This window comes from Sebastes fasciatus, chromosome 1 (genome assembly GCF_043250625.1).
Source record: "Sebastes fasciatus isolate fSebFas1 chromosome 1, fSebFas1.pri, whole genome shotgun sequence".
NCBI classification, from domain to species: domain Eukaryota; kingdom Metazoa; phylum Chordata; class Actinopteri; order Perciformes; family Sebastidae; genus Sebastes; species Sebastes fasciatus.
The window spans coordinates 10,705,188-10,715,967 of record NC_133795.1 but is presented as its reverse complement, the minus strand read 5'-3'; the positions used below and the strand labels follow the sequence as shown (position 1 = coordinate 10,715,967).

Sequence of the window (10,780 nt, the reverse complement as noted above, 5' to 3'; positions counted from 1 at the left end):
TAACCTCCCGACACCCCTCCCTTAAAAAAATGAAAACAAAACAGTGGAGAACGTCTTTACAGTTGTGCAAAAGCTGGTTGTTACTAAAGAGAAAGAATAGAGAATGAGTTTGGATTTTTCTATTAATCATTAAAGCTGTTTTCTTTTGATGCTCCATATAATCTCTTATTTTGATAAATATTTCAGAGATATATATATATATAGCTTTTATAACACTTACAGTCAAGCTGATCACGATAAGTGAGTTCTGTTTTAATGCCATATTTGCACAGTTGCCATTGTGCTCTTTGTGACATATAATACAAATGCTGACTCTCAGTCTCTAACTTACTGTAAGCGAAAGCAATGCATGCTGAGAATATAACAGTTGCTCCGGCATGCAAAGACAGAGAGAGACTGCTGTCTCACTTTGTGCCACTGACAGCACAATTTAGCCGAACGTATAATTATGTGGCAAATTAGAACTGGAGAATATTTAATGGAGAGTCCGTCAGGTGCAACCTATTTTGCAAAGTAGCTTTTGCTCATTAATACGACACAACATTAATGTTGTGTTATTCATGTTGCAATTTGGAGACGCAGGTTTTAATTTGTGATTTGATGCTTTCTCACTTTCGAGTGGAAGTTAAAAACCGAAACTCAAAAAAAATAGCACAACCCACGTTGATGTTTTGGTTTTACATCCCATCACCAAGTTCATGTTGTGATTTTGGTTGCATGCTCTGTTATAATTGTGATCCATTGTTGTTGTCATACTCTATGTTAGCTGTGTTAATGCTTATGAAGTGCTGTATTTGTTATGTTAATGCTAACAACTAGTAGTGCTTTAATTGTTTTATGCACATATTAAATTATTTCATTCGTATTGTAAAGTTCTATAACTATCCATTCGTGTAAAAGACTGCTTCATCTTATTGAACCCATCTTCATTATCCATTCTTTTGTAACCCAAAACTGTGCTCGCCTCCTCATCTAACCACATCCTCGTCTTCCTCTCTCTCTCTCTTTCGGCCTTTCCCCCAGGATTTGTGAGCTTCGACAACCCAGGTAGTGCCCAAGCTGCCATCCAATCAATGAACGGCTTCCAGATCGGCATGAAAAGACTCAAGGTGCAGCTCAAGAGGCCGAAGGACGCCAACCGCCCCTACTAGCCCCCCGCCCCAGCCAGCCGCCGCCGCCCTGGCGGCCGGGGCAGCCGTCGCACACAGGGAAAGACAGGTCAGACACAGACACTCACCGACTCCTCTGGAAACATTTGTTGTCGCTTTAGTTTGATAGGTGATTAGCTGAACCAACGCATGCACAACCGCTGCATATCATATTGACAAAAGCTCAAATGGCAAACCCATTCACGGCGCTGCCTGATGTTCTCTCGGTAACCTTTTATAAATGTCATAAAACATCTGCAGATGTCTAATAACTAGCTGATCATCTGCAAATTGCTTGTAAAGAATAGTGATGAATTTTTACCACTTTGTTGATAGCTCCCATTTGTAAATGTTAATTCCACCTACATTATTATGACTCATTATTGTATGAGATTTTTTGTTACCAGTTATCTCATGGGCAGATTAAAGAGGACCTATTATGCTCATTTTCAGGTTCATACTTGTATTTTGGGTTTCTACTAGAACATGTTTACATGCTTTATTGTTCAAAAAACACTTTACTTTCTCATACAGGCTGTACTGCAGCACCTCTTTTCACACTATGTCTGAAACGTTCTGTTTGGGCTCCTGCCCCGCCCTCTAAAAAAGCCCAGTCTGCTCTGATTGGTCAGCTGGCCCACTCTGTTGTGATTGGTCAACCGAACCAAACTCTTCAGACTCCGCTCCAGCTTCGCTCTAACTAACTTTGTTTGAGGGCGTGCCAAACTAGCCACTAGGCAGGTATTATGCAAATGCGTTACTTGGTGACATCACCACGTTACAGAAGAAAAGGCGTTTCAAGCAGTTCAGGCGCAGTGTTTCTGTGGGGCAGAGTAACTCCCTTTGGCGTGGACTAGGGATGTCACGGTGAAGAAATTTTCCCACCAGTGTAACCGATTACACCGGACATTTTACAAGAAAAGACGGCGCTCAATATATGTAGAGCGCTTACTTTGATCTTTACTGTCGGATGGCCTGTGTGTGTCTGGCCTCTCCAGTCCAGCTTTCGCTGTGACCGCTCCGTCCTCCGCACAGCGATAGCCTCATTAATGTTATGGTTCCCTTATAGTATTGGGTTTAAATCTGAAATATTGCCGAATAGGCACTTTTGCTTTTCGTTTGTCACCAAATCCTTCGCAATCATCTTGTCTGTCGACTCTCTCTCGTCCCGTGTGTGTGAAATCTGACTCCTGCTACTCTGTGCTGGATACTCCGTATGGAGCAGACACTTTCACTGTCAGATTGTAGTGTCCATCGTCCAACTATGTATTGATAACACGCCGCCAAAATGAACTAAATTGGTTTTATTTCTATAAAAAAGCAAAAAGACGGTGGGAGCGGTGGGCAAGTAATGTAATCTGTGTATGCCTGACCAAGGTGTAACATCCGTAACACCGATAACCGCAGCAAGTCTAGCATGGACTTTGGGCTTTCTAACTTTGCCAGTAACTTTTACATGTACAAAAAACTATATAACACACTAAAGGAAAGGGGAAAAAGCAGAACAGACAAAGCAGACAACATAAAAATACAGTTTCAGTAATCTCTACAGTTTGCTGACAGTATATTAGGAATATAATGTTAAATATATTAGTTTATTCCCATCACTATGTCATGAATCTCTATGCCCTCAGCCGTGCAATTGATATAAATATGGCAGTCAGTTTTCATGGCTGCTTGAAACAAACAAAGCTACAGGAGCATTTACTTACACGAGGCCTCCTCCATTTGTAGTACAGCTTTACAGTAAGTGACCCTGTATGTTACCCTGTAGGTAAAAGATAATTGGTAAATGGTTCAGTGTGTTGCACAGGGAAGGAATTGCTTCCAAGGGAGAGGCATTTATTACCCCTCGGGCGGGTAATTGTGCTGTTCCTCTTTGTCTCCTCCCTTCATCTGTGTGATGGAGAGTTTAGGCTGCGTCGTTCATTCACCACTGATGACTTCATTCAAGGGCAACTTATCACCCACTCACAAACTAACTGAACCATACCAGACGCCGGTGTCCCGAGGCAAATCACTGCAGGAAGAATAGCGCGCCGATCTCATATGAATGTGTCACAAAATATGTGGCACCATTACTTTTGATTTATAAAAACGTTTTCGACAGAGCGGTGGAGGAAACGTCTCTTTTTGATTTCCGTTTCTTTTTTGCCTGAGATTGACACACAATGTTTGAAATGTCACCGGATAAACAAGTATATTGCATTCCCAGTTCTACTATTATTATATCTAAGTATAATAATAATGCACTATTATGGCAAAGAATTATCAGACTGACAAGTCCGTATTCAGACGACTACTTAACTGCTAATGACACATGACGTTTAAGGTGTACCGTGATTAAAATCCCTTCATCGTTTCAAAAACAGGATTAAACGGTTTGATTTAAATAAAAAAACAAAACTTAATTGTTTTTCGCATAGGAGATTACAACGGCGTCACTGCCAGGGAGCTAAATTAATTCACTGCAGGGTGAGCACTGATTTGTTTTCAACATTGTCTCAACAATATTATCTTTGTTTATCCGTACCAGAACTTGGAGTCTCAGTGCTGACGAAGATGCTTTACTATAAATACATATACCACTGCTTCATCTAACATATAAATACAGCAAGTATCAACGGTAAACAAGGACATATAAAGAATTTAAAAAATCGCAATTAAAAACAAATATTTCTCTGATTAACTTTTCTTTAGCTTTCTGATGTAATGTATAAATATGGTCTCTTATGTAATGAATGTTTGTTTAAGCCCAGAAGGACAAGCGGTCTCTTGGAATTGTCTGTAGAGATCCATGTAAATAAACAAATGAACAAAAAAAAGTCATACAATTAGAGCAGATAATTGTTGGATACTTGCAGCTCCTTTAAACACACAACTGATGATATCAGGCATGGCAGGTTAGCATGCTCACATTTGCTAAGTAGCACTAAACACAAAGTACAGCGGAGGCTGATGAGGATGACATTAGTTTTGCAGGGATTTGGCCAAAGTATTGGACGATTAATAAAGTCACGGCAATCCATTCAATAGTTGTCAAAACAATCCATCCATAACTTGAGATATTTCTCTAAAATCTAAAAATGTCAACCTCATGGTGACGTTAAAGGAAAAGTCATGGGATCCCCAAAGTTGGTAGGATTCATCCTCTGGGTACCATGAATGTCCAAACCATCGGATGGTACTCCAATAGCTGTTGAGATATTTCAGTCTGGACCAAAGTGGTGGACCGACCGACCAACTGACAGATCACCAGCCTGGTCTCCTAAAACTGGCATTCCCATACATAAACTGGCATTCCCATACATAAACTGGCATTCCCATACATAAACTGCATTGTGAATTATGTTTCGAGGGAAACTATTTTGTCACAGATTACGTTGTAATGATAGTTCGCAGAACTCCAAGTAGGGAGGAGATTGAGGTGGTTGGACAAACACCGGGCTTTCTCCCAGGAGACTGCTATTTGAAACTAGAAGCCAACGTTCACTTATTTTAATCATGATATTTTTTACTAAACCTAAAAAAGTAGTTTTGTTTGTTTTTGTTGTGTTTTGTTTCAATGTCGTAGCCATTTTAGCCAAACCATGATGTTTTTTTAACCAAGTCATTTTGTTACCTAAATCGAACAAAGTACTGTAGTTTTGTTGCATGTTTTGTTTCATTTTAACCACGTGTTTAAAACTGTTGTGTGTGACCCGAAGTGTGACCATAATCCGAGAGAAAATGAGTGTCCTTCGAAACGTAATTGAGAATGCTTTAGTTATATGGGAACTTAATGTTGTAGGAGACAGGGTTGCCCCTGGGGCCACGAAATGAGCATGGCTAAAAATGTTCCTAAAATCATATGCTTTACAACCTTTTAATGTGCATGACACACCAACTTCTTTCTGTTTCGTTTCTAACATATTATTGACTCAAACAATTTCTTTTCCTTCTGTGCTTCTCAGATTTTGTTGAGCTGAATCATATGTTGACTTCTTGCTGCCCGCCACTGAGTGCAAACTCAACATCTGGACCACTGAGGCTGCTTCAGAAACAGAGGAGAGGGAGAGAGAGAGCGATGACCGAGTCAAGGACACCTCCTTTTGGATGTACTAAAACTTTGGAACTCAGAGAGAATTTGTACCAGCCTGGTTAGCCCCAGGACCTTTTTTTCTTCTGCACACATATACACACCTCTTTCCCCCCACAAAAAACCCTGCTTGAATGACAGCTACCTTTTTCTGGACCACAAAAACTTTTACTTGAACACTGAGAAAAAAAAAGTAAAAGAAACTCTATCAAACCTACTTACAATGACCAACCCCACTGAACTCTTAAAGGGAATATGGATGTCAAAAGTCCAACAAGAACAAAAAACTTTTTAAAAACTGAATAGAAGATTGCCGTAGGAGATCTTTCTGTAAGATGGTTTGAGTTTGGGGCAATTGACTTTTGAAGACCAATTTATAAGACTTGAAACAAGAAGGGACAAGAAATTCTCGGAGAGAGAACTTACGTAGGGAATGTGATATTTTCAGGACACAAATTGGCTTCGATTTGGGATGGCCATCTTTAGCTCGGAGTGCCTGTCCGTTTCCAGGGGATACCGTTGCCAAGGAGAGCCATAGCAACGGTCTCCAGGGAGTCTTACCTGTCATTCCTTAGTTGTTTTAGGGACCAAAAGACCAAACATTTTTATTGCTGAGGACTTGTAGCTCTAATATACTCGGACCACTGCATCTCTTTCAGTCAGTGTTAACTGGTTGAGGAGTTGCACTTAAAAGAAGTGTACATTTCGAATATATACAACACATGTATATATACATATATATTGCTGATATGCTTTTTTGAATACAGGCAAAACTATTTCAGACGACCAAATGAGGTCTCTCACTTCGCTAGTTTACAATTACTCAAAATGTTTATTTTTTTCTCTTCTCATTTTGTCTCGGGAGGGATGGCGAGTGCATGGGAGGGGCTGCTCCGTATCACAGCCTTATCTTTTTTAACTTGACATCCTAACCTCATAGATAGAATAACATCAGAAACGTTTGAAATATATGAACTTGTTTATATTTGCAGTACATATATATGTATAACAAGCATTCAAGCAAATGTATTCATATATACAGGATATATGGATAAATAGATATTAATCACAAACAAATATATGTATTTATATGCACATATTTTATATATGTGTGTGTCTGTATATAGAGCGGCTACTGACTATGTTGAGCTGTAATTTTTTTGTAGATTTTAGCTGGAGTTTGAAACATTGCTCTGCTTGGGAAGAATCGCAAATCTGGCAGCTCCCAAAAACTGCAGGCATTCCTATCTCTGATATATGCTGACACACAATATATTGCTAAAAAGATAACATGTGTGAGAAAACACACACACATGGTGTAAATATTATCTGAAAAATGCAAAAAGCCACATCTCAGTAGCAGGCTTTAAGAGAATCAGGCTAAATGATTTTAGAGGAAAAGGACAATTATCTTCGACTCTATTCCAAACATATCTTTTGAGCTTACACATACGCACACACACACACACACACACACACACGCACACACACACACACACACACACACACACACACAAACTTCTCTTTGAAACTTGAACCAAAATGAAAACGTCTCACAACCCTTTGCTCTCTTTTGCATTCAGTAAAGTGCATGTAGCGTATGGGGCTGTCACCATGTCAAGGTGTGCCTTGTCACCTGCAGAATCTGCCATCAAGCACTGTGCTCTCAGAAAACAAAGACAAAAAAAAACTAAAACTAAACACACACTACAGCAAGCAGCCAACGCGCTATTATGATGTCAAAACTACAGCCAGATCCATATCATTTCTCAGCCGCATAGAGAGCTTCAGTGCATGTCCGATATAACAAACCCATCAGACCACTGTCGATGTCAAAAAAAAAAATGCATTTAGGATTAATAGACTCATGCGATTACACTTCAGATAAACGCGGGCATTAGGTAACCTGTTAGCACGGGTACTAACTATCAAAGGTGTGTGCGGGGCACCTGTGACTACGCTCCACTGGTTGGCGTCAAAAACTAGGGCGAAGTTCAGGGTTGACGTGGCGTGGCTTGATGTGAGATGTGATTGAGCTCATCGGACCTGACATTAAGGTTTTAATGGTCATGAAGGTGATGTAATATTGATGAATATGTTATAATTAGAGACCTGGCTTCCCATTGAACAGAATAAGGGAGCTTTTATTCCCATCCAGCAGTTAATGTAATACTTGACATGAAGCATATCCTTTAGAAGATGTTATATTGCCTTATGTTATACGTCCACCTCATACGATCAAATATACACATAAAAAGCATAACGAAACTGTAAAATGAAGCAATAAGAGTGAAAAGCCATTTACCCATTACAACTGCTGTATCACCGAGGCTGGTTTCATATTGCTTTAGCATACAGTTTCACAGTCTACAAAAACGGTATGAACAGCTACTATATACCTGCAAAAGGTCAACAGACTTGGATTTATTGGAACCCGCATTCAACACATATTCAGCTGGTGGAGATTACTCAATGAATATTTATATATATGAATATTTATAAGGCTATATGACACTTTGGAAGACAATGCTTCCTGTTGGGTGCTGTTACTAGTTTCTCCTATAAACTGCTCATTATGCCATTTCCCTAGTGTCTGTGTCTAACCTTTTAAGCAGATTGAATAATTTAACATTTACCTTCCAAATCCAGCGAGGCTAAAAGACGCCACTACACATCCCAGGACGCCACTGTTTGTATATGTGCCACATAACACTGTGGCGTACAGTGCAAAAGCCAGATGACCATCACGATCATTTTTTGCTCCGACGGTATCCGCGGTTGGTTAGTACAAAACGTCTTGTACATCCACCTGAGCTGCCTTTGAGCCAACAATAACATCTGAAGCTAAATGTCATGTCTGGTGTCCCTGATCGCCACACTGTGTGCCCTCTCTGACTGCCCCTCGCTGCTCTGAGAAAATTGAAAAAAGGTGTCGACGCGGTCTGTGCTTTTCTAATGGTTTGTTTGAGCAATCACTCATGTCTTTCACCTACAGCCCATGTTTTCATGTCGAGTGAAATGAGGGAGGGGAAGCGGAACGACCACGGGGAACTAGATCGCCAAGCACCTCTTCTTCATTTGCTCCAACTTTTAAGCTGCAAGTTTACATGAGAAAAAGCAAAACAAAAGTGGTTCAAAAACAACAAGAAACAGAGCAGAAGTTTGAATATAAATATATATATATAAATATATACATAAACCGATGAATATACTGTAAATTGTTTCTTTTTTTGCTCTGTTTTCCTCTGTACATAGGTTTGCATATTTTATAGGACTTTTACTTCTATCTACAAGGACTGGATAAAGTACTTTAAATACTTAAAAAAAAAAAATATATGAATGAAAACATGATAATGCTCAATAAAACCAGGTACAAAAAATTAAAAAAAATAGTCACTAGGATACGGTACAAACTGTAGGACCTGACCAAGGCATTTATCCAGAATACAGTCAGGGAGAGCATTGACCTCAGTTAGAGCTTAGACACACATTGACCTATTTTATAAAAAAAAAAAAAATACTTTGATGGGTTCTATTCATTTATCTATTTGTTTAGATATTTATTTATAAGTCATGTCTGAGATAATATGCATGCTTTCATGGCATTATTTTTCTATGAGTTGGTACGTGACCAAATAGTTTTTATATGACATGCATGGGCCACTGTTGTGGTCCACAGATGATCATTGTTCCTGTCTGCAGGACCATGCCTTCAGCACTTCTTTGATGATGGGGAACAAATGCTCCTATTGACCAAGTGATGTCAAAGACAGATTTTTAATCATTTATTTATGTTATTTATTTATTTATTTGTGTATTTATTTATTCGTGCTGTTTGAGTCAAGATCTGAGCTCTCTTAATGCCACTGATCTGCTTGCTTGTAAGTACTACTTTGTGTCACCGCATCACCACTTTAAGTATTGGCAAACTCTGAATTTAACAACTTCAAAGACTGATTTTTACATTCTCCTGTTGCTGATAAACTATCCAAAACAATGCAGTACAGTACTAAAGCCTTATGTATATTTGTAATTATAAAATTCATATTGTTCTGTTCCAAAAAAAAGTTAGCTTTGTTAAAAGATTGTTAAAACAAGATGCCAATCGGAGGATTCCTCCGTCATTTTGAGTACCGTTTGCTTCCATTCCTAAACCTTTAAACAAAGTGAAAAAGGGCCAATTCCTAGTAAAACATTCCCTCATAAACCAACTGTTCAATCAGATATGTAATCACAACATAAGATATGCCTTGAGGTCACTATAAGTTGCTGCTAACATGTAAGGAGCTAATGTCTGACGGATTTCAAATCACTGATTAACTGCCTGCATAAAACGCCAGTTCTGATTTGTAAAACTTTATTCCCCTCCTCCTCTTAATCCCATCTTGCTTTGTGTTGTTTGACAGAGCTCTGATCTTGTTCAACTGATGTGTTCTACCAAGAGCAAAATTCAATGAAGACTGCACTATCTCATCAAAAACAACTGAGTTACTATCATTCCTTTCAGTGCTGTTATCAGTGGGTTTATTTCTAAAGCTCAGTAGTGTTGCTAGAATCACATTTTCCTTCATATGGTTTTCAAAGTATTCTGGAAATCTATTTCCCAATGTCAGCACATACGGAGGGTGGGGAAATGAATGTTGCATATTAAGCTTTGCCGGGTTCCTGATGAGCTAAGCTTCTGATTGGGCAGTGCGCTTTAGGCTCCCGCCCCTGTCTCTCCAGACTGCACCATTCTCTGGTCCCCTGAACTCTTTTTTTGTAATTTTAAATGAATGATGCGTCTCAGCTTAGCCCAATAATAAAGCACAGTCTAGAATAAAGTGTCTTGTGTCGTGTCATAATTATCAATACGAGGCTACCCACACAAATCTCCCCGTTATTCTGTCGTGGCTGGAAGGTAACACGCAAATTGCAAAACTCTCATGTGATGATTGAGGTAAGGCATTGACCTTGAATGGTTAAGGTTAGGATAGGTCGTCGGGCAGCGAGTCTTGTGAGAGTTTTTGCAATTTGGGGGTTACCTTCTAGACACACCCCCATTATTCTCTCAAAGAATGAGGTGATGGTTTGGTCCATTCATCTGTTGTCCATCAGTTTATCTCAAAAACAGATGAATAGATTTCTGTGAAAGTGTAGGATTTGTTGGCAGAAATGGAACATAGTATTCATAACTATGTTTTCATTAGTGTATAATCAGCTGAAACTAAGAATCGCTGCTTTTGTGAGCTAAGAATGAGCCCTTCATATCTACATAGGGAGCAGGTCCTCTTTAAGGAGTCCGCCATGTTGCACCGCCATGTTTATACAGTTGCCCAGAACAAACTAACCAAACACTTTTAACGTTACTCTATAACAAAGATGACGCATTTCAAGGTCCTGCCAATATTTTGAAATGGTATTCACATCCTGTCGCCTAAGTGGGCGTGGTCATGACGTGTTCGCCTCTCCCCCCCATCCTCGTTTGGAAAGTGGGTGAACTTCGTGTCAATGGATGGAAGCAGATTGGGTTATATTTGCATAATTTATTCGTATTTTCCTTTGTTAACATTCA

At 39.3% G+C, this 10,780-nt stretch overlaps 1 protein-coding gene across 13 annotated transcripts in view; it reads left to right on the top strand.

Moving 5' to 3' along the window:
* celf4 (CUGBP, Elav-like family member 4) overlaps nucleotides 1-6,999 on the top strand; it is a 99,206-nt gene extending 92,207 nt beyond the window's left edge. For 11 of the 13 annotated variants that reach the window (XM_074628718.1, XM_074628737.1, XM_074628728.1 and 8 more), the window contains 2 exons: nucleotides 1,024-1,218; nucleotides 5,102-5,239. In XM_074628718.1, coding sequence (XP_074484819.1) covers nucleotides 1,024-1,151 — 128 coding nt within the window. In that variant the 3' untranslated portion in view covers nucleotides 1,152-1,218; nucleotides 5,102-5,239. Of the gene's footprint in view, nucleotides 1-1,023; nucleotides 1,219-5,101 lie in introns of all 13 variants that reach the window. The other 2 variants (XM_074628607.1, XM_074628681.1) reach the window with 2 other exon arrangements.
* The last annotated feature ends 3,781 nt before the right edge of the window (nucleotides 7,000-10,780 follow it).